Below are 23,327 nucleotides of genomic sequence, written 5' to 3' on the forward strand. Positions count from 1 at the left end.
AATTGTTCTAGATTGATGTTGGCTCTTGTCTGATGGTAGTTGTGTTTCTCTGATACAGCCTTCTCTCTAGTGCCCACAAAGCTTTGGAGGACATGTAAACTTCTAATCATATTTTCCACATCATCCAATCCCTAATTCATCAAGAAAATAATAATTTCAGGAGGCCCCCAAATAAATGTAATAATTTGGATGTAATAGCCTGGATGCAAAATAAGCGTGATTTTTAACTCAAACACAAGCTACCCAGATTTAGACAGTTGTGACGAAGTCCTTCTGCAGAGTTCTTGGGTAAATTCAGGCAGGGAGGTTGTGGTGGTGGTTCTTGAGGTGTTTCTGCCAATGAACTTTGACTGAGGTGAGGGCAGGTAGAGCAGCCGGTGTCTGTGCAGTTCCTGGAGGGCCCTGGGCACTTTCCCAGGCTCCCATCACAGCTGCAGCCTCAGCTTTGGCTGCTCCCTGGCCTGGCTGCTTTGGGCATGACATATCCAACAGTCTTTATGGAGTTTGGCAAGGGCGAAGGTCCTAATGCCTGATTTTGGCTTTTCTCTGTGGGACAGAGATCAGGATTGATTTCTTCTGGCCCTCAGAGTAGGTGTTGGTGACAGCTATAATCAACACAGAGGTGCTTATACTGTTGATGAATAAAAACAGCTGCTGGGAAAAAATAAAAAAAGGGGAAGTATATAATTTTGTGCCTAGAAACAGGCATGTAGCTTTATAGAGTGATGCTGCATCTGATGCTGCCAGGAGTTCATTTAAGCCTGTATGGGACCCATATCTTCAGTCACAAGGGTCAGAAAACATCTGTGTTCGCCAGGTTTGCTTTAGGCTGGCAGTGCCAACCTAAAGTGTAAATAATTGTCCTTTTGTAAGATGCTGAAGTTTTCATTTTTAGCCAACAACTCCCTTAGGGTTTGTTCTGGGCTTTCTGAAGTAATTGGCAGCTCATTAACAGCTTTGTAATAGCACTGAAAGCCATAGGGGGGAAGCTGCACAGGGTGTCTGGAGCCCTGGGCTTTGCCCGGGCACTCGTTTCCAGGTATGTGCAATTCTCGGTATTTCAATTTTACAAAGAAAAATGTGTTCCCTCTTCTGTGGGTGAGGTGGCGATGCATTGGATCATTCTGATTGCATCATGTTGGCAGGGTCAGGGAAGGGAGAATATTCATCTTGACCTCCCAGGGACAACCAATCTCCAATGCAAGCCGATAGCAAGTGCATCAAATAAAAATCACAATTTGGCCAGCTTATCAAAAAAACTATAAACTGGTTTAACAGCTGGCCCGTTTAAAGAGAGGCACCCTCCTCCTCTCCGCAGGAGTTATGAGACAAAGAAAAAACACCTCTTCAACGGGTTTCAACAGACTGGGAATAGACCACATGCTTTTGGTTCTATACTGCAGCCCGAGGCAGGGTCTCTGCACGCCCTGGTGGCTCTGTGGTGGGTGGGTGGCTGCCAGGGGTGTCCCCTCACGCCGTGTGTCCCCGCAGGCGTGGCGCAAGCGCTGGTTCGTGCTGCGCAGGGGCCGCATGAGCGGCAACCCCGACGTGCTGGAGTACTACAGGAGCAGCCACGCCAGGAAACCCATCCGCACCATCGACCTCAACGAGTGCGAGGTGCTCAGGCACTCGGGGCCCAGCTTCATCCGCAAGGAGTTCCAGAACAACTTCGTCTTCATCGTCAGGACCACCTACCGCACCTTCTACCTGGTGGCCAAGACCGAGGAGGAGATGCAGGTGTGGGTGCACAACATCAGCCAGATCTGTAACTTTGGACACCTGGAGGATGGCACAGGTAGGATGGCGCTGGTCCGGGAGGCTGGGGGGATGCCCAGGGGGGGCAGGAGGCGTGGGGCTCACTGCCAGGCTGAGCTGGGCTGGTGGAAGAGGTTCCTGCAGCTCCACACAGCACTGAGATACTGCTGAACCCTGCCCTGAACCTTCTCAGGGACTCACTGCTGCTGGGTGGGAACACTCACTGGCTGCTTGGGCTCACTCAGATCAATTCCTGCTAGAGCAAACTGCAGGTACTTCATAAGGAAAGGTGCTGTTTATGTGAAAAGCTGACTGTGTGTTATCTTCTGGGGCCGTTTATTTCATTACATGTCCTGTATTTATTTAGTTTGGCTTAATGTAAGACACCTGCTCCAGGAAAGCATCCTGCAAAACTCCCATTTTCTCAGGCTCTGCTGGATGTGGAATGTGCACAGACTTGGGTGTGTATGTGTGTACATAAATCAATGACAGAAACACTAAGCTGCCTTAGTCTGTTAAAAAGAGAAAATAAAGAAAAGGCAGAGGACAGGAGTGTTAGAAGTGTGTGTATAGACTCAAGAGATGGTCCTGCCAGTGAAGCATAAAGGCAGCTCTTCTGCCAGGCCCTACACCTGTATATACTCAGCAGAGTGAATTTCTTGAAAAGCTGCCAAGAATTAACCACTCCGAGATGGATGTAGCCAGTAATTAAAGTGGGGACCTGTACCATCATTAACTTACCTTTCAAATGAGACAGTCGGGCTCAGATAACAGCAATCTGTCTCTCCCTTGACAATTCCAAGGGGCAGATACAGCAGCAATCTGAGAATTTCAGAGGAAGTGAGTCAGAATGAAGCCTTTCAATGTGAGAAAAGGCAGTGCAGGAGTAGAAAAGGGGGGCCTGGAGGGACAGGAGCCCTAGGGCAGTGATGTGTTTGGGGTATGGTCGTGTGGCCAGGCAGTTTGTCCTTCCATGGCCTCTGTGCTGCTGCACTCAGAGTGCTGCTGGTGTCTGCAAGTGCTGCATGGCCACAGAACTACCAAGGAACTTGACAGGAACCAAGAGGATATGAGAAAGGTTTTATTCTAATTTCTGATGGTTCCTGGCATGTTCAGTGTCTTCTGAGGGAAATGGGAGTGGCAGGAGCACTGCAGTGGTCCTGTTACAAATGTGATGTCTGTTCTTTTCCCATTCACTTCAGAAACCACCATGAAAACTTGCTGACAGATCATGTGTCAGTACAAGCTGCCCATGAATGCAAATTTCAAAGCAGGGCTGGTAGGAGTCTGCTGGGCTTTGGAGTTTGGGTGGAATTAGAGATATTCAGTAACCACCTTCCTCCTATTCTGCCCTTGTTGATGCTGAGTTGTTGCTCTTGGATTGTTATTTCTGGTGCAGGATTATTTTAGATACAGTTTTACCAATTACGCTGAAATTAAGGTAAACCCTTGCATGCAAAAGAGAAAAGAGAAAAATAATTTTTGTCTCAGTGTGTAGGCAGCCTTCTCCTGGCACTGAGGATGTCCATGGGGTGTGATCTGTGGCAGGGGAATTAAGGCAGTGGCTGTCCAGACAGATGCATTCATACTGGGAAATGCCTGCTCTGTTTGCTGGTGCAGTTTTTGCACTATTGCCTGTAAGACTTGCACATGGACAACACTCAGAGTATCACACGGTGCTAAGATTGCCAGTGTGGGCACTGATGGTGAGAAATGCCAACTCTTGCAGCAGGGAAAGCTGACACTCTGCTTTCCAAGGCAGATATTACTCCCTAGGAAGTTCAGCAGTGCTGAGCATTTGCCTTGGTTCGGTAGAAAGTCTGGCACCTGAACCTGCAGCCCTCATCAAGGATGGTGTGAGCTAAGCCTGCAGACATCTCACTGTGCCTCTAATGCCAAATAGCTCCTAAGAGCTTCTATTTATCCTGCAGCTCCTGCCAGTGAGCTCAGGTCTGGGGTGTATCCAGGTCAGGCTGCCAGGCACATCCAGATCTCTGATTTAAATCTGCACAGCTCCACAAGCTGCACATCACATTTCAAACAGTCGCTAATTGTTTCAGCTTTTCAGGATCTCCTAAATTCTCCAAGAGCCTGTAGGTTTAAACAAATTACCCTTAAAAATTAACATTACAAGAGAAAAGCCCTGTTAAATGCCACCTGCTTTTTTAACTCGAATGCTGCTGTTTTAAAAAAATACTTGTCCCTGCTGTGAGTCACATCACTCTTAATCTGTGCATCGCTGAAAATTTGCTGTGACTGAGGCCAAAACACAATCTGCTGCTTTCTCTGCTTAGTGCCCAAAGTTTATGCAGTGACTCAGCTTTAAGCCCTGTCCTGTTGTTCCCAGTTTGTCCCCTCCAGCAGCAGAGAAGCTGGATGGACAGCCAGGTCCTCTGAAAGGCGTTGAGCACAGCTCTGTATCAACAGGAGGGGACAGCTGAGAGGCAAAGATGACACGGCAGCTCCAGGCACATGTCAGGAAGCACCTGGGAGGGCGGTCAGGAAGGAGCTGCCAGCAGCACTCACACACTGCTGCCACAAGAAAGTGCTGCTGGAAATGACAGGGGAGCTGGCACCTCTGGGGACTCAGCTGGGGCAGAGAGGAAGAGGCCTTGCTCCTGGTGTTCCTGCCCTATCCAAGCAAAATCCTGCTTCTGTCTTTGGTGAAATCTCCCAGCAGAGCCATCATTCCCCAGCCCATGGAGGGCACTGGGAGGATGCTTGGCCCGAGTGTCTGGGGCAGGGGGTGAGGGGATGACATGAAGTGGCTGTGGGGCATCAGGGGCACAGTTCATCCATTGTGCGAGCTGCAATCAGCCAGGACTGATTGACACAATCCAACCTAACAGCTTTTCACTGGAGGGACTGGTGGGGAGTTTGTTTCACCAGTTTCATTAGGAAACCGTACTGTTATTATTTCTCCTCCGTGGTGTGCCAGTGCAGCCTTGGGGTGCTGGATGTGAGATCACCCCGTTCCACCGTGTCCCTGCACTGCTGTTGCACCAGAACAATTCTTGGGGAGGGGCTGGGCTGTGTGGCAGGAGGGAAAAGCCTTTTGTTTCTGCAAGCAGTGTCCTTCATTGAGAGGAGTCACTGTGGAAGATGCTGTGCAGCCTCTGTGGTGACTCTCTCCATAACTGCAGGGCAGAAATGTTTAGTGTTAGTGCCCACCAAAGCAGTTATTTTGGCTGAAGGCTCCTGCTGGCTCTCTGGCAAAGGGGATGGCAGGCACCAAACCTGCTCTCTGCCTTCTCACTGCTGAAAGTAGCCATGCATAATTTATTCTGCCCAGCTGCTGCCGTGGTGGTTTTAGTGCACACGGTTTGGTCACCAGCAGAGCTGGCAGGGACAGGAGCAGCCTGTGAGGAGCTGGCTGCAGGTCCCTGAGCCCCTGAAGGTCAGAAAAGGGCAGCTCTGTGCTGTCCCCATCCCTCCCTCCTGCTCCCAACTGTTGCCATGTGGTCTGCAGCTCGCAGCCTTTCCTGATGGGATAATCCAGGGCTAAACCCTGTGAGTACCAGATGGAGTTCAGGCCTGTTCGTTCTCTGTGTTAATTACCCAGAATGTCATTAATTTCTTTCTTATGCATTGTGGCAGTTTTAGCTGTTGGTTTGTTGGTTTTTTTTAAAATGTAGTCAGATGGTGAAGTGAACATGCTTTTCTGAGATCCCTAGGGAGTTAGCCCAGTGTATATTTGATCATTGTCAGCTTGCAAGACAGCTCTCAGAGTCCAAGATTTAAAAGCAGAGTTGCTGTCTGAGCCAGCACAATGAACAAAAGTTATTTTTCAGATGGGAAGGCTGCAGCCCTCAGCTCTGCTTTGCCAATGTGAAACCCAATAAAAGCCATTCCTTCCAGATGATCACCAATGAAACCCTGCTGCTATAAGCACCTGCTCAAAATCAAAGTAAATCCTTTGCTTGAATTTAAGCATGTTCTTCTATGCTTTGCTGACCTGAGGCCCACCTCTGCCCAGACCTCTGGAGCTAATTGGAGGAAGCAGGAGGGAGTCAGTGCTGGTAGAGGGGAAGGAAAGAGGCAGCTCCCTCCCAGGCTGGAAGGGATGAGATGGAGGATGGTGCAGGGAAGGAAAGTGCAGGTTGGAAGGGATGAGATGTAGGATAGCACAGGGAGGGAAAATCAGCTGTTTCATTCTCCTGCTGCTATCAGAAAGATGAGGGCTGAAGCCTGCTGTGGCACCCTAGATCAGCAGAATCACAGACCATCCTCAGTTTGGAGGGACCCGCAAGGATCCTCCAGCCAAACTCCTGGCCCCGTACAGGATGGCCCCAAGAGCTGCACCGTGTGCCTGAGAGGGTTTGGGCTGTGTTTGGTGGTGTTGCTGTCTCACCACTCGAGTCCTGGCAGCGTCTCCACCCCTCCTGTCTGCTTGTACCCAGCACCTCCCAGGGTTGAGAAGTGACTACAGCAGCCTGGTACAGTGCCAAGGCTGGTGGCTCTGTTGAGGTTGGGACAAGATTGGAGCTGCTGGAGGGTGTCAGGACCTCATCACAGTGCAGGATTTGGCCACAGGACACATGCAGCCGGTCAGGGGCTGGCTCCCAGCATTTCCATCTGGTCTGGATATCAGCATCAGAGAAATCTGCCATCTTGCTGCACTTTGAATTTTTGTCTACTGAGATCTAGAAAGAGGCAAAAAATCAATCCCTTTCCTTGTCACCATTAATTTGAAGTGCTGGAGATGAATAATTAATTATTTGCATTAGATACTAAAAAAATTACTTGATAAAACAGGCAGCTGTGCCTCAGCCCTTTCTTCAGTGGAGTGTGTTCTTCGTTGCTGGCTGCTGCCTCAGGAGAGGGGGACCCAGAGCAAGGGGTCTGCACTTCTGCAGCCTGGAGGACTTGGCTGTCCTGGGCAGGGGGAGCAAAATCAGGCTCCAGAACCAGAGCTTGCCTTGGCTCACTAAAACACGCCTGGTGCCAAAGCAAGGTGGTGACAGCCAGGTGAGCCTGGGCTGTCCGTGATTCCGGCCATCCGCTGCCATTGCAGGTTCTGTGGAGAGCCTGTCCCACACCACGTCGTCCCCTCAGCCGTCCCCGGCCGCGCTCCCGCACGGCGCCCGCCTGGCCGAGCCCGCGCTGGGCGAGGAGCCCGCCGCCGCCGAGGAGACGCGCAGCGAGGCCGAGGCCGTGTTCCTCCCCGACTACCTCTTCCTGGCCAACTGCGAGTCGGGCAAGCTCAGCCACACCAGGTGAGCCCAGGAGCTGCCACAGCCCAGCCGACACCGCCGTGGGCTCTGCGGTCTGCCAGGGGTCCAATTTTAGACGTCAGGCTCGGGCTACAGTCTGTGTGAAAGACAAGCCAGTGAATCCCTCATTCCAGCCTGGGAATCCCGTTGTTCCTTTCCAGGACATCATGGTAAATTCTCAATAGATACGAGGATGTGCAGGGCTAGGCAGCAGGTATACCTTCTGCAGTTGTGCACAAAATCAGATGATGGAGCATCACTAAGAAGTCTAGGAAATACTCTCAATTGCTTTACGTTTTTACTGCACACAACTTTCTGACTTCTGTTTACAACTTTAGTAACATTTCTTGCACTGGATGGCTCACAGCACTACACCCTAGATTATCGTTTCTGTAAGTTATAAATTCACCACTCTCTGTCAAGGTCTTTCATCTTAGAAATATGGATACAGAAAGAATTTAATTCTTAGGAGTCAGCCATTCATATAACAGATGTGCCAGGCTGTAGCCCCCTCTGCCTGTCCAGGCATGAAGCTGGGGCACACAGCCCCAGGGAGCCCTGCCCCTCAGGGCTGGCCCCCAAACACACCAGGGGACCACCAGCCTAATCCAATTTACAGGGTGCTTTCCAGAGCACAGATTAGTGGTTGAGCATCATGTGTTGGTCCTGTCCTTTCCAAGGTGGGTGGCTGAGGATCTCACACAGCCTCCCTCCAGACACCTGCTGGTGCCCAGGGTGCTCCAGAAAGTGTCCCAGCCTCCAGTCCAGCTCAGAGGGAAGGCACAGGTCTTGTCCCGAGCTGTGTGGTCGGGATTTTTGTTTGCTGTGTTCTTGCAGCAGCAGAAAAGGAAAGCTCAGCTCCTGCCCTCCTCTCCTTGCAGGTGTGACAGCTGGTCCAACTCAGACAGATCTCTGGAGCAGACCTCCTCGGACGATGTTTTTGTTGACTCCCTGCAGTCGCAGCCCTCCCTGTACCTCGTGCAGCCGGCCAGCGCCGGCCCCGCGGCGGCGAATCCCGGCCTGGCGTCCAGGAGCACAGACCTCAGCAGGCCATCCAGCGACTTCTCCTCCTCCTCCCCGCTGCTGGGGACGCCGCTGACGCCGACGTTCCAGCGGGAGCAGGGCCAGCAGGCGCTGCCCGCGGGCGTCACGCCGCTGGACGTGCTGTCCAACACGCCCCCGCCGCGCCCGCCCAAGCCCACGCACTTCTCGGACAGGAGGGGGGACGAGCTGGGCAGCGGGGCCCTGCACAACGGGCACGCGGCCCTCTGCAGGGCACAGGCCACGCTGGTGCCCAGGAGGATCTCCTTGTCCAGCCTGGACAACGTGAGGAACTGGAAAGGTGAGCGCACCCGTGTGAGGGATGGAGCTGCCCGCGTGCACAGGGAGGTTCTGACATCCTGTTGTGCCTCTCTGTCCTCCTCTCTGGGAAGTCTTACACGAAATGCTGCTTTCAGATGAATCAGTGAGCAGGGTTCAGGCCTGTCCCTTAAGTTTGGCTCCTGCTCTGAAGAAGCCTCTCAGTGTGTGGGTAGATGGGCAGCAGTTTTGCTCTGGTCTCTTCAGGGGTCTCATGCCTTTCTAATTTCCCCCCTCCCTCCTCAGCAGAAAAACAAAAATGAGCAGTCAGCCACTGAGTCGGGCAGTGCCAAACTCTGTTCATACAGGTCCAGGTGTGGGCTGGCACATGGGAAATGGCTCTGGAGCTCTGCTGTTTGCTACACCCAGCCCGTTCTGTGAGAGCTGCGTGTCTTTTCACAGCTTAGAGTAAAGACCAGGAAGTCAGGGCGACGCTGGGGATGGGATGTAATCCTGGTTGAACCAGGGACTCTGCCTGTCCTTGGACAAATCCCACTCTGTCCTTGCATTCTGTCAGGGCAGTCTGCAAACCTGCTGCTACAGAGCAAGGCAAGGCTGCAAAGCACACTCTGCTCTGAGCTGAGCTGGCTTTTCCCGTTGCTCCTGAAACACCAAACAAGAGCAGCAGTCAAACCCCACACCACGGTGTCAAAAACCAGCATGTGCAGTATGAGAAAGCTTTATTACACGGAGCCACAGAACCGTGGGAGGCAGCTGGAGTACCTGGCTGAAATCATCAAGTATATTGCAGTGATGTGAAAACCTTCATTTTTGATGAGCAGAAAAGGTGTAACCTACACCTTTTTTTAAGGGCAAGCATCCTTTAGACTCCTGCAGTTTGAACGACCAGACAATGTGTGGGGCTGTTAGATTTTGCTCTTAGAGCTCAGAAGTGAAAGCAAGGAGATCTCTGCTCAGCCTGTTTATCAGTGTACAGACAATTCTTGGAAGGTTTCTGGAGAAACACCCATCAGTGGAATTGCAGTTCTTAATTATCAGCTACATTTGGTTGCTCCCTGAGAGGTGCTGCTCCAACGCAACTGGTTCATGATCCTCCAACCCAATTTACACCAAAATGTCTCTAAGAGGATTAAGTGGCCAAATGTCATATTGTGCTGCTGTGCTGCAGGGTTGTCTCTGCCTGATGGGGGCAGCAATGAATTAATAAGTGCTGCCACTTTTTCTTACCCTGAGTGTAGCTGAAACCACTTGAAGGATTTAACTCTGAATTAAAACAAGTTTAACAAGAAAGATGAGAAAAATAAACAGGGAGAAAGCAGCAGTTCCTCACCAGCTTCCCCAGTGAGTGCATTCACGTTATTAACTTATTTTTTTGCCCTTGCCAACCTGCAAAAGGTGCACAGATGTAATCAACCCAGGGCAAAAGCAGCATGAGCTGGTGGAAGTGCCATGAGGGAGGATGAGCTGTAGGCACCTGTGTCCTGGCATCTGCCACAGCCTTGTGCCTCAATGCCTTTTTGCCATAATAAAGAAATGCAGCTGTCCCAGGACAGTGACTGTGCCTACCTGAATATGGACCTGCACTAACAGAATTGCTTTGCTCTTGTTCAGTCTTTTTTTTGCTGGTACCACAATGTCCCCAGCTGCAGTACTGACATCTCCACCACGAGAGCGAGGAATGGATTAACGTGGTTGCAGGGATTTAAGGCATACCCATAGAAAAGCCATTTTCTGCACAGAAAATCCCTCTTCAGAAAAGGATGGTGGTTGTAAGATCTCCCACAGCCTGTCCTCTATATGCTGAATGCTGGATTTTAGGGGGTTTTGGCTTTTGCTTGGAAAACAATATTGACCTATGCCAAGACAGAGGCCCAAGTGCACAAGGACAGAGACTGGTGATTTCCTCTGGCTGCTCATTCCCCATCACCCTGAGCCACTTCATCAGCACTTCTGCATGACAAAGCAAAGAATTTTTCTCCTACCATTAAGTTCCCCCACACAGCACTTTCTGTACAATAACAATTGCTTCCCTGGCACCTTAAAAAGCTCCTAAATAAATATCCAAGAAATAAGATTATCTGTAATAGCCCCTTTTCATATGATTTCCCCAGTTTGACAGATGCGAAAACAGAGAATGACTGGAGCAGGAGCTGCATTTAAATTCCTGCTTGCTTGCTCCCACACCAGTCTTTTTCCCAACTGCTTGTGTTACAGGAAGCATAAGTTTCAGCTGGATTATACATGAGCAGGTTCCTTGGTTTCATCATACTTAAAATAGATGTAATCACTCTTGAAGTGCTGCTGAGTTGGATCTGGTCTTAAGTGTCATTGTATTTCCTCATTTAGGAGTTATGGAATCTTTATAAAACTTCAATTATTTTAGAGCCATATGTTTTACTCCAGAATTATCTCTGTAAGGTTGCACTGCCTTATCCCAGTTTTAATCACTTTTTTTTCCTTGCAGCAGACATGGAAGGCAGTTCCCTAAGAAGTCGAGATAAGAGGCTTAGCTTGAATTTGGTGAGTACTCTGTTTGCACAAATTTAAAACACTGGCACATAAACTTCAGAGTGAATCATTTCACATCCTGATATTCAATCATTCCTCTCCTCTGTTCAGCAGAAGAATTTAAAAAATTGAAAAAGTGCCTGGCTTTGGGCAACTTCTGTGCTGGCTGCTTTGTGGCCTCAGGCAGCCTCTGAGAGAAGAGGGAGGGAGGGAGAGGCCTTGATCCTGAGCACCCTGTTTTAAAGCAGATGAAGCTGGGTCTGAGATGAAAAACATTGCCAGCAGCCTCAAGAATCAAACTTGACCAAGAGCACCAGAGCAAACGGCTTATTCCTTGAAAAAGGAGTCTAAAGGAGCCTGTCACTTTGTAGGGATAGCTCTTCTTTAGGACATTGGGAAATGCCTGCTCTCAGAGTGACTGAAGGCTCTGTCAGTCCGCAGCTCCCTGCCTCAGCCTCTGGCAGACAGTTCCCAGCAGCACCACCTCACATCACACAGCCAGTCCTGTGCCTGCTGCTGGATGTTGTCTTCTCTGGGAAATCCTTTGCTGCTGGTGGGCAACTTAGATTTTTCTCCTTTTTGAAAGCTTGCAAGGGGTGTAAACAATCCCTCTCACCACTCAGCCAGCACTAAGCTGCATGAAGTGATTTTCTAATGCTAATTCCCAATGATCAGAAGTGAGTTGTAGGTCTGTCTGCTCTCTGTTTCCACATTTGCCAAAGTCTACTTCGTCAGGTGTTGTTTCAGACTTTTTTTTGTATTCAGGACCCTTCCTCATTTTATAGGTCAGAATCAGTGCTGTGAGAGGCCAGTGCAGCCTCGCAGAAGTTGGAGGATTTAAGCAATAAAGCCACCAATCAGTTTGGTCCTAGTTTCCAGCAGTGACCTGTGGAGCTGTTCCAGAGCCGGAGCGCTCCCCTGAACTCTGTGTTTGTCTCTCCATGCTGTGCCTCTCTGAAAGGCCCCACAGGGCCGTGGGTGTAGTCCTGCATTTCTGTACCCAAGCAGGTGTTTCTATATAAGGAAGTTAAACTAGAATTTTCTATAGCCTGCTCGTTGCAATTGGCTCAATACCAGCACAGACACAGTGATAGGGCTTTGGAAGTGCATCTCATAGTGTCCATCTCATTGGGCAAAGTGCCAAATAGCCCACCTAGACCATCGAGTATTAAAGAGCCTGCACAAGGGGTGCACGAGGCGTTTTGGGAATGCCTTAGCCTGTGTAACTGTGCTTGGTACACTGTGCGCGCCTTATCTCTTTTTGCTTTATAATGTTTGTTATTTTTGCTGTTATTAAAACCTTTATTGTACAAAGCATATCCTGAGAAGCTGTCTCACTATTTTATTAAGCCATTTCTCCGCTGGCTGGACCCTCGTAGGTATTGAGAGAAAGCTCAATCCGTGGGCTCAGCCCGGCTGTGCTCGCAGCCGCTCCTGGCCGTGCGTTAACCGCGCCGTTTCTCCCCTGTGCCCCGCAGCCGTGCCGCTTCTCCCCGCTGTGCGCGGCCGCGGACGGCGCCGACGACAGCTACGTGCCCATGCGGCCCAGCACCTCCCCGTCCGAGTGCTCCCCCGACGGATACATCCCCATGAGCCCTGCCTCGGCCACCTTCACCTTCCCCGTGGTCAGCACCGAGAAGCTCACCAGCCCGCTGCCCGAGCTGCCCTCCGACGTGGAGCCCCCGCCCGTCAACCGCGACCTCAAGCCACGGAGGAAGTGTAAGGCCAGACCTAACAAAACCCGCAAAGAGACCTAACAAACCGGCAAAGCCCGGGGGTTCTGCTGGTGGGGGCGTGGGTGACCTCCTTCGGTAGTGCCCTAAAGCAATTCCCCCTCCAGAGGAGGGGATGAAATGCTGCGTGAGTGACTCACAGCCTAGGATGTGCTTGCAGGGTGGTTTGTGAGTGAAGGAAGAGCTTCCACGGCTGCTTTTGCAGGCAGAGCCCGGGTGGCTGCATAAGCACAGGGCCTGGCTTTTCCCTGTGACTGCAAACTGCCAAGGGGACATAGCCTGGGAGGCACCAAATCCTGCCACTCCGAAATACTCCTGTCTCACCAGCTCTCTGATCTGACAGGAGTGGGACATCCAAACACTCAAGTACTCAGACTTGGTGTGTTGGTTAAAGCTCTGTTGGGTAGGCACAGCTGCCTTCGTTTAATTAGGAATTTTCTGCAGATGGTAGTTTTCCACTCCTGGTTTTCATGGCATGTTCAAAATCCGGGTTGCACTTCTAGAGAATATACTGGGGACAAAATTCAGCTTTGAAGTAGAGAAATTGCCTAAACCTAGCCTATAATAAAGCTCTTAGGGTTGCAGAGTCACAGGGCTACTCAGAAAATGGTTCAGGCAGTGCTGCTGTAAAATGGGGACAGACATTTGGACCATTGCCATGAAGAAAAGCAAACTCATGTCCTTTCTTGAAGTGGTTTGAGAATGGTGGGCAGAGGTACATGTAGTGGTATGGTCCTGATCCCCATAGGACATTTTTGTTTAGAGCACAGTCCAAGACCTGTTGTAACCTGTAGGCTGAACCAACCTCTCCAAGGCAGCATATCCAGAGCATGTTTGGGGCAAGTGTACATATCTTGTGCAGCACTGGGTCTCTTTATGCCCACTGTATTTATTCTGTTATTTTAGGTGACTGGGGGACTTTGCTTTCCAGCACTGACCAAAGAGGTCATTGGTTACTGATTCCTGTCTTGGTTATGCTCTGTGAAATACTCTGTTAGTTTCTTTCTGTTAATACATAACTGCACTCTTGTAAGCAGTCTGCACTTTCCATTGAAAACACAGTTCCTTTTGTATTTACTCACAGCACGACCACCCCCTCTGGACTTGAGGAACCTCTCCACAATCCGGGAGCACGCTGCCGTGACCAGGATGTGGACTGTGCCTTAGTAAGTCAACAAGAAACTGCCATTCCAATCTGCTGAGCATTGGTGTGGAATAGAGTTAAAAATAACTTACCCATCCCACAAGAAAGATTCCTGGAGAAGTCCACAAACAGAAGTTCCCCAAGGTTCCTTTCAGTATCCTCCAGGCTTTTGCTGGAGGAAGCAAAAGAAAAAAAAGCAGGGCTAGAAAAAAGCAGGGCTTTTTCTCTAGAAAGCAGGGCTCCCTTTCCTGATGGCAGCTCCAGAGAATCCAGCATCGTGGTTTGAAGGTTCCTCTCAAACAGCCTGGAGCTGCTCTGCACTCTGGTGTGGCTGCTGTGAGGGCTAAAAGCTTGGCATGCCTAAACTGTGGTAGAGCCATTTCTGCTCCTGAAAATTCATATAGCACAGGAGAACCAGATCAGATAAAGATCTGCCTGAAGCGTAGACTGGGTGTAGAATTCTGCACTGCCACAGAGCAATCCAGTGACCTTTTGTCACTTGAAATCAGTTGTTGGTAAAACAAGAACTTTTGATCCCAAAGCCCAGGTAGTGTGAGCAGATGATCCTGTTGGGCTCCAAGGGCAGCAGAAGACATCTTCAGGGAACCTGGGAGTGATCAGGGGAGGACTTCAGCCTGCTGACTGCGGGGTCTTGGCACAAAAAATAAAAGCAGCTGTGCTGAAGTGTACAAGCAAAAGCCAGAAATTCCCACCAACCTCCTCTGCACACCCCGGGCACTCCAGAAAATGTGGGGTTTTACTGGCATGGGTAAAACATGGAAATGTTTTACTGGCATGGTAAAACATGGAAATGCCAGACAGGGCACTTCCACTCCCCCATTGCAGGTGGTCAGGGGCAAAGGAGACACAAGATGAGGAGTTCCTCAGTTGCAGAGCCCTCCCTCACACCCAGTCCAAGGCTGGTTAAGCCCTTGGTGCTGCCTGTTAGGGAAAGCACCTGCCAGAAATTCCCTGCCTCCCCAGCACCCCTCCAGAGCAGGGTTAATCAGTGCTGACACAGTGCAGTGAAGGATAAAAAGCTTAGGGTGAGTTTGCATGTTTTACACTAACAAAAAATAATAAAAAAATTATGCCTGAAACTAATACAGCAAAAGGAATTATGCTGTCCATGCTGCACAGAGAGGCCATCTAATTTCCAATTAACCCAGCCCATTGTGCTTGCCTGTGGTAATTTATGCACCAGGCACCTCTGAGGGTTGTGCCAGACCAAGTTCCTTTGAGTGTACCTCCAGCAGCTGATTAATTCCCATGGTCTCCAAAATGGGGATACCTGCACAGCCAAGGAACTGCCCCCACTCTTACCCAAATGAATGATAGCTCTGTGCCCCTCGACAGAGAATTGCTTCAATGTTTTACACTTTCTGTCAGACCAGACAGAAAACTTCCATAAATCCCAGCGGAAAAAATCAACAAAATCAGTCAGCAATACAGCACACTATTTGTAGAACTGAGGAGTGGCTTTGGACATCCTCCCCATGAAGGCCACAGCCTTAGTGTGAGTTTATTCACCATATGGAGCGTTTCAGGCTTTGGCTTCATTTCAGTGCATCTGTAAGAGGCTGCTTTAACCTCTCCTGTGTTTTTCCCCATAGCAATCGAATGAGCTTTATCTCACCAGAAAGAGACGGTATTAATTCAGCAAGAATATTTGCCAACTCAGTTTCCGGGGAAGAGGAAGAAAGTTACATTCATATGGTAATGTCATTTTCACACAGCCATCCTTTGCTTTATTCTGCTCTGTCACATTGATGGAGAATGCAGAAGTTTGTTTTCTAAGAAAAAAAAAGCGTTGAGGAGGTTTGTCCTTTGCCTTCTGGTTTGTTTTCTTCTTTCAGATGATGAAAGGGTTTTAAGCCAAAGACACTGGGCCCAATTTACAGAGAGATAAGGGAAGCCCTTTTCCTGCTCTGCAGAACTCAGCTGTTCGCCCACGAATGTTGCTGAGCAGTTCCAAGAGATCACAGGGATCAGCCATATTTACATGAGAACTCGTTAAGACAAAGGAAAATTAAATCTTTTCACCTTTTAGAAATGTCGCTTGCAAAAATCTCCTAGGAAATAACAGCAAGCTGTTAGTGCACTTCCTAAAGAAACACACCAAATATTGTGCAGAAACAGAACTCCCATTAAAGTCTCCTTGCTTCTGCTTTGGCTGGTGGCACTAACCCCACTTCCCATCCCATGGAAGAAGAACATCTGGCTTTGTGGCTTCCTTTTTTCCATTTACTCTTTAGCCATATCTTGCAAAAGACCAGAATCTTGTTTTACTTTGAATTTTAGGTGGAAATGGATCTCAAATCCCTTCATCTGAGCCAATGTCTACAGATCTGCTCCACAGCCAAAGCCCAATACCAATAGCTGTAAAAATATTGCAGAACTGAACATATGTTTGTGGTTATCTGTGATTTTATGAGAATAATTTTCAGTTTCTAGATTTGAACCGAATCTTCACAATTTCATCAAATTCATTGAATGATGATGTTTAAGTGGGTGCCCCTGCAGTTCTGAGTGTTCCAAGGGCTTGGATTGAGAAGCTGAGCACAAGTCCTTCGTGATAAAATTGAGTGTAAATCGGCCAGTTTCGTTTGTTTTGCCAGAATTATCAGAAGAAAAAGGGTCTCACAGTTTCTTTATGCCATCCCACAATTATCAGTTATGCTGTGGTTAATAACCAAATGCCCCCTTGAGATAGAAAATGATGTGGCCCTGACTGTTCTCATCCACATTCTGCAGGGCAAATCTCCCAAGTCACAGCTGTGATCCTGTTTCCTTCTAGAATCATGTTTTCAGATCATTAAAAGTTTTTCTTCTTTCCTGACAGGAACACAGACAGGCCACATCTCCATACAGTGGTGCTTTTCCATGGACAAGGAAATCTAACCTTGATTACTTAGCACTGGATTTTAACTCTGCTTCCCCATCCCCTGTGCAGAAGGTAAAACCCCACAGCCTCCTGTCCTTTTGTCTGCTGGCAGGAAATGCAGACCCAGGGTTGAATTCTGCGAGGTGCCCCAATGCCATGGTGAAGCCAGTGGTGTTTCCAGCTGGCTGTGTTTGTGTCAGGCTCGAGATTAATGTGATAAAAGCTGAGGGTGCTGACAGGGTGTCCTCAGTGAGGTTTGTGGGGATGCTGCTGACACGAGCTCGGCACAGGCTGTGAGGGCTGCTGGGCACGTGGGTTGGTGCCTGCAGGATCTCTGCACGCTCCTTCATTTTCATCCAGTCTCCACAAAGCCTTTCCTGCTAATTCTCCCCAAATTCTCTTTGCAGTAACAAGTTTGCAGCCCATTGCAGATAAATTCATGGGGGTAAAACTGTACCATCTCTAGTAATCTGGCAAAGCGTGCATCTTGATTCTTGCATCACCAAAACCATTTCAATTTCCTTTGCAGTGCTGAGAAAATACATTCCTTGTTCCAAAGAACTTCTAACCTGCCCAGGTGCTGGGTGGGTACCACTGCCAAGCAATGAACTGTTGTCAGTTTGGATCATTTTATGTGCTGTGTATTATTTTCCCCACCAGCCAATACTCCCAGATGCAAAAGACTCAAGGCTCTTAAAGCTTTTGTATTTAAGCCCTCCCTGTATGTGAAATCAGGCTGTCCCTGCAGCAGGATCACTCAGATGAGGAGAGGATGATTATCTGCAGGGAAGTAGCCAGTACAGCACGTTTCCCTGGCTTGCTGGGGCTGAGTGACAGGGTGACAGATGGATAATTACAGCTACAGCAGCCTGTAAAGCAATGCTTTTGTCAGCTGATGTCACTGTGAGCTTCGGGGTGAAGTGAAGCAATCAAGGAACAAGGGAAAGGGAGAACAGAAAATCAAGCTCAGTTTCATGAGCACCCCTTTTCAACCTGAAAATTAAAACACTGTTTTTTTCCTCTCTGTCCTGTAGAAACCTTTTCTGTCTGAGGAACAGAGAGTGGACTATGTCCAGGTAGATGAACAGAAGACTCAAGCTTTACAGAACACTAAGCAGGAATGGACAGATGAAAGACAATCAAAAGTGTAAAGAAGATTTGGGATCTGGAGGGATTTTTTTTTGCACTGGAACCACAACGTTAATGGAGCAGCTATCACAGTAGAGCTCACAGGCAGAGAGCTGTAAGATGCTTACAGTCTGTAGAGGCCTTTTTCCTGGAAACCTTTGATTTCAGCTGGAAGAAGTGTGAGTGAGTGGTTCACTGATGACTAAAGTGATGCATTAGCCTTTTACTGCCCTTACCACTATGTACATGGTACCATTTTCTGGCATGATTCTGCAACGAGTCATACACTTAACGTTAACAAATCCACTACAACTTGTATTAATCTAGTTCGTCCTGCCTTCTCCTTCTGTTGCATAATTCCTAGTTGCTAAAGCTATTTTTTGATATTCCTACAAATGCTGCAGGTGCTTGGAGTGCTTTTATGGCAGCAGGCATCTGACAGGTTTTGGTGACTAATCAACTAAGGGCTAAAATACTGAAACAATAAAAAAGAACTTTTTGAATATATAGTGCTTAAGCAAAGAGAATTTTGAAAAATATTTTTCCCCTGGGTTTCCAAGTTCTGGCTGTGAGCTGATGCTGTCAGAACTCAGAACAGGACTACATATCCATGCAACTGGAATGCATGGTCTCTGACCTCTGGGTGAAGGTCAGTTTGTTAAGCTTCTTCCCCCCATTGTGGCTCGTACCTGTCACTTTTCTCTCTGATTCCTGCTGATGTTCTCTCCCCTGTCTTGGGAAGTGTCTTTGGCACAGCACAGCTGCTCTTCTCATAGGAGGCTGCGGCCACACAGCTCTTGGCTGGCCAAAAGATAGAAAGGGAAGCTGTGAGCCTGTTTTTGCAAGCCTTGAGAGAACTGGCAAAGGATCAAGACTGCTTTCATCTGAACAGGAGAAGAAATGCCATTGGAATCGCTGGTAGCAGTCGTCAGTCTGATTGTTTCACTAGACACACCCCAAAATAAAGAAGCATTAGGAAGTGCAGCGTGCTCTGAGCCTGCCAAAACAGGACAACAATGCTCACGCAGCATGGGGACCTCTGGGCTCAGGAAGCTTATCTACCTTGGGGCTTGTTACCGGCGCTATCTCAGGATAACACACGTGTACAGTTTATAAAATATTTAACTTGAAACGCTTGGCTGCCGTCTTTATTTTACAGAGCCACACAGCCACTCAAAGCTAAGTAGGCAGTGATGCTGAGTGACCCACACTGGGTTTGGTCTCACAGGCTTTGCCCCTGTGGATGATGGGTCCCAGTAGCCATAAGAGGTCTGACCCTGTCGACACGGACAGACAGACAGGACCCTCACAAAAGATCTCTTCTCTGACAGTGCCAACTCTCCGGCCTCCCTCTGTGTGCCTGTTGATACCGCGTGGCATTGCTGTAACCCGACATCCTAAAAATTCTGATCTACCAAACAGAGCTCATGGAAATGTCACTGCAGAAACCATTTCAAGGCCTTTCCAGGCTCCTGCTGAACCTCCTCCCTGCACCCTGTGTGTCCCCATCCTTCAGGCACTCCGGGAGCCCGTGTCCCACATCCCACGGGAGGCAGCACAGCTAACAGAAACACAGTTTTTCCTCCTACCTCAAGAGAGCTGAAGGGCTGCAAGTCTCACTGCTTTTTTAGCCCAGCCCCTGGGGATCTGTGGTGACCAGGATCTCCCTGGGTTACCCTGCAGAAGGTTCACCAGCACCTTCACTGACTGGGGCAAACTGGGCGCCCGTGGGCATGAGTGTCCCAGACTGGAGCTGCTGGAACACCAGGGTTAGTCCTGCAGGGTTAGTCCTGACCTGCTGCTCCCTCTTCTCTCTCCTCCCCCTCCCCACCAAAGCTCTCAAACGGAAGTTGATGTTCATAAAAATTCTGAAAATAATTCCAGTTTTTCCATGTGTATACCTTGTCTGTGTGGTGTGAAATGCAGTTTGTTAAAAGCCAGCTGTTCTGTCCTCTAGCTGATTTAGCAGAGCTGTGAGCACCCGTGCCCTGGGAGTGACACTGTGACAGGGGCAGGGCATTCGGGGGGAGGCACTGGAGGTCTGGACCTGCACAGAGGTGTCAGAGAGAGGGAGGCAGGGAAGGGCTGTGGATGCTGAGACCTTTGCCTGTCTGCTCTAAAGAACTGCCTTCTTTCAAAGTGTGCAAATAGCAGGTGTTGCTGGAAGCTCTTGGTATGCACTGATGTACTGAAAGGGTTAAAAACCAGCTAAAAGGTGTTTTAAATTACAGACAGCTCCACAGAGGGTGAGAGAAGCTATGTTCTGCTACTGCAGATCCCGGATTGTGGAGTGATGGCAGGGCAGCCTCTGATGTGGATCAGAGCCACATTCAGATCAGCTCGTGTTTGACTGGAGTGTTCCCTTCACGCTGTCAGAAAATCCTCTGAAGTGGAAAAACACCAAGTTATTGGTGACAACTGACTCGCTTCTTATTCTAGTTTATTGTAAAAACATTTAAACTTCAGCACACCTGGCTAACAGATCATTCAGAAGTTTAAAGGAAGAGCTGTATCTGGATTTTTACTGCCCTAAAAGGACATAAGCATTTCGCTTGACTGGGACTGTCCTTAGATCAGAATGGCCCCTTTCAACTTCCTGTGTCCCCTGCTTGCCCTCACAACACTCTTATCTTGATCAAATGCTGCTGGCTGGTTTCTAACTTTCACTTTTAACTAAGAGCTAAGTTTGAGGGTTTATTGCAATTTTTCATGTAATGTCTGTTTCTACTGGCTGCTCCAGGGCCTGTGACTTACATTCTTGTGCAAGTGCCATACATGAAACAGGAGCAATCAAAAAATACTGGGGAAAAAATTAAAAGCAAAACAGTCCTTCACAAAGGCTTTTTTTTTTTCCGTTCATTTTGGTCAAATTCCACAATCTTTGAAAGAGGGTAAAGAGGAGGAGGATGGTGGGAGGATGGCAAAGGCCAAATCTGCTGTGGTCACCTCACCACTGAGGATTTGAAGGGAGCTGCAGCAGCCACGACTGACAACCCTGTGGGCCAGCACCCACAGAGCCAGCTGGTGGAGTGGAGGAGTGTTACAGAGCAAAAAGGAGGGACTGCTTAGTCAAGCCTGTTCTTAAATCCTAACCCCTTGGCCAAGGAGGAGAGAAAACCTGAAAACTCAGTCAGCTTTTGGCAGTGTCGTGTCTGAAAATGCAGCCAGGCCTTGGTTAGTACTGGCTCTGGGGCCAGCCAGGCACACTCCTGATGGTGTCTCTTGTTTTGCCATGGGGTATTTGCATGTGTTTTCTTCAAAAGTGTGGTGAGAGCTGATGCAGAGGGAGGCTCTGCACCTAAATGAGCCCAGAGTGGCCAGTGGTCCCTTGGCAACCTCTGCTGAGGGAATTGGCAGTGCCCAGCCCAGGTACTGTAGTGCCTTCTCCAGCACTGCTGTTCAACGAGCAGAACAGTTGTGGTTTAATTGGAAATGTCACCCTGTGGAGCTGCAGGATGAGGTGGAAAACAGCCAAGCTCAGTGGTTTGTGTGCTGTGGTTATTGTTGGGGCCATCAGCTGGTTCCCCCCACTGATGTGTTCAGCATGGCCTTACTCTCTCCTTCAGTGACCCCAAGGCCTGGCAGGTCCACAGCTCATTTGCTTTTTGGACTAAAGTACATTTTACATTCACCATTCCTTTATGACAGGAGGCAGCATTAATTTCCTTGCTGGCAGAAATGGACACTCAGCCTGAGAAATGCCAGCAGCCGTGCAAGTGGAGCTGTTTTCAGCTTTGCTTTTTCATTGTCACTGAACTGCATCCTAGATGTAGATTTTGGAGTTGCTCTCACCTGCAGGGATTCAGAAGTTTAGGAACTCAAAGACCATCAGATGCTGTGATGAGAATGAAGCACAGGGCAATGCCTTCCCTTGTCCCCCTGTTCTGCAAAACTTGCTCAGGTTTAAAAAGAATAAAAGCCACCAAAATAGCAGACATTTGCCATGTCAAAGCCAGGATATTTTTTTGTTTTCAAACAAAAACGAACTTTTTCTTGTGCAAATGAAGCATTATACTTTTTTTTGTATTTGTAAATCTGTGGGGAAGCATTAAACAGTCATCTCTGTTATGAAGGGACAAGTCGTTGCTAGAGGCAAGGGGCTCACCTTCCTCGTGTTTCATTGTAATGTTTGGTGTATATATTTGCACATTAAACTGTATCTTTTTTCTAATAAATTAATATAAAAGGTAGCTGTGATCTTTTAATTATTTTGATAAGTGAAGGTGCTCATGGGATAAGCTCCCACATTTTTCATTTAATGCTTTTTCCATTTTTTAATTCTCTTATTAGTCAGTGACTTGTTCACATAAAATATTTGGATGGAAATGCAAAGACATTTGCAAACAAATGTCATACTCCTGTGTATCAGGGAGATTATTTGCAGAGTAACAAAGAACTCTGAAGCTGTGACTTGTGTCCTCCTGGGACAGGGTGAGCCCCCAGCTCCTGCTGCCACAGCCAAGGGGCAGGAAGGGCCACAGCTCCTGCAGGCCACAAGCACAAATTTACTCAGCACATGCTCCAGGCTTGGATACAAGGATTGGTTGTTGTTTAACCTGGTTCAATTAATGGTTAATTGCCCTGTGCTGGGGAGTGTAGCTGCTGGTGATATAATTTCCACAGGTGACACAAGGCAGTGCACGGGAGCAGAGCTGAGCAAGCCCTGCTGCTAACAAGCCAGGTAGTTTGGAAATAGTTTATTTATTGCCTCAGGCTAGTGGCACTTTTGGATCTGCACGCTTTGTAATGCTGGCTGGAGATCCAGGGTGGTGTTTGGAGGGAGGTGCTTGGCTGCACAGCTCAGACACACAGACACGTGTGGCTGGGATAAGCCTGTGCCTGCACGCTCGATAGGAGGGAGCTCGGTGACATTTTGTGCTTGGCCTTCAAGGGAGGGCAGGTCAGACAAATAAAAGGTCAGATAAAGTCTGACTGCTGGTTCACGGCTCTCCGTGTCCTCTGCCCTGCAGAGATGGCAACAGCCCTTTCATCAGAGAGCACTTCCCAGAAAAGAGACCTCCCTCCCCTGCACCTCCTCCCGGAGCCTGCGAGGGAACAACCGTGTCAAAGCCACGGAGAGAGCCGGGAGCTCTCAGACACCTCTGTGCAAAGAATTGGATAATAATAATAATAAAAATAATTATAGCCATGTGAAAAAACTGTCAGCGAAGTGTCTGGATATATAAGCACTCTATAGAAGCTGGACCCTTTAGTTACATCTGCAATTTCAGACTACATCAAATACTCCCCTGAGGAAAAAAGCCACAGAGCAGCCAGCCAGGTAGCAAAACCAGGTTACCTTCATGGGGTATAAAAAACAAACCTCTCCAAAAAGGCAGTAATTCTCTATCATAGGATCATGGAATAAACCTTGAGTTGGAAGAGACTCACAACAAATGTTGAAGTCCAGCTCAGGTGCTGCACAGCACAGCCCAAAATCACAGCAGTGCCTGAGAGCATTGTCCAAACTCCTTCTGCCAGGCTGACCCGTGACCTCGTCCTCACAGAGGCTGTTCCAGTGCTCACCCTCTGGGTGAGGAACCCTGGTCCAATATCCACCATTCCAGCCCAGTGCTTTTTTGTCTCTTTTGGTTAAAGTGCAATTGCTTTGGTCTCTTTTAGCTGGAGCTGCTCAGGAGAGC

At 48.7% G+C, this 23,327-nt stretch overlaps 1 protein-coding gene across 2 annotated transcripts in view; it reads left to right on the top strand.

The window, feature by feature from the left end:
* The window catches only part of GAB3 (GRB2 associated binding protein 3), a 51,180-nt gene extending 29,305 nt beyond the window's left edge, over positions 1–21,875 (top strand). Inside the window, exons 2-10 of one of the 2 annotated variants that reach the window (XM_063416626.1) lie at positions 1,492–1,795; positions 6,770–6,971; positions 7,850–8,310; positions 10,753–10,808; positions 12,275–12,515; positions 13,614–13,695; positions 15,287–15,389; positions 16,516–16,629; positions 17,592–21,875. In XM_063416626.1, the coding sequence (XP_063272696.1) occupies positions 1,492–1,795; positions 6,770–6,971; positions 7,850–8,310; positions 10,753–10,808; positions 12,275–12,515; positions 13,614–13,695; positions 15,287–15,389; positions 16,516–16,629; positions 17,592–17,708 (1,680 nt within the window). In that variant the 3' untranslated portion in view covers positions 17,709–21,875. The remainder of the gene's footprint in view (positions 1–1,491; positions 1,796–6,769; positions 6,972–7,849; positions 8,311–10,752; positions 10,809–12,274; positions 12,516–13,613; positions 13,696–15,286; positions 15,390–16,515; positions 16,630–17,591) is intronic. The other variant, XM_063416627.1, reaches the window with a different exon arrangement.
* The last annotated feature ends 1,452 nt before the right edge of the window (positions 21,876–23,327 follow it).

This window comes from Prinia subflava, chromosome 20 (assembly GCF_021018805.1).
Source record: "Prinia subflava isolate CZ2003 ecotype Zambia chromosome 20, Cam_Psub_1.2, whole genome shotgun sequence".
NCBI classification, from domain to species: domain Eukaryota; kingdom Metazoa; phylum Chordata; class Aves; order Passeriformes; family Cisticolidae; genus Prinia; species Prinia subflava.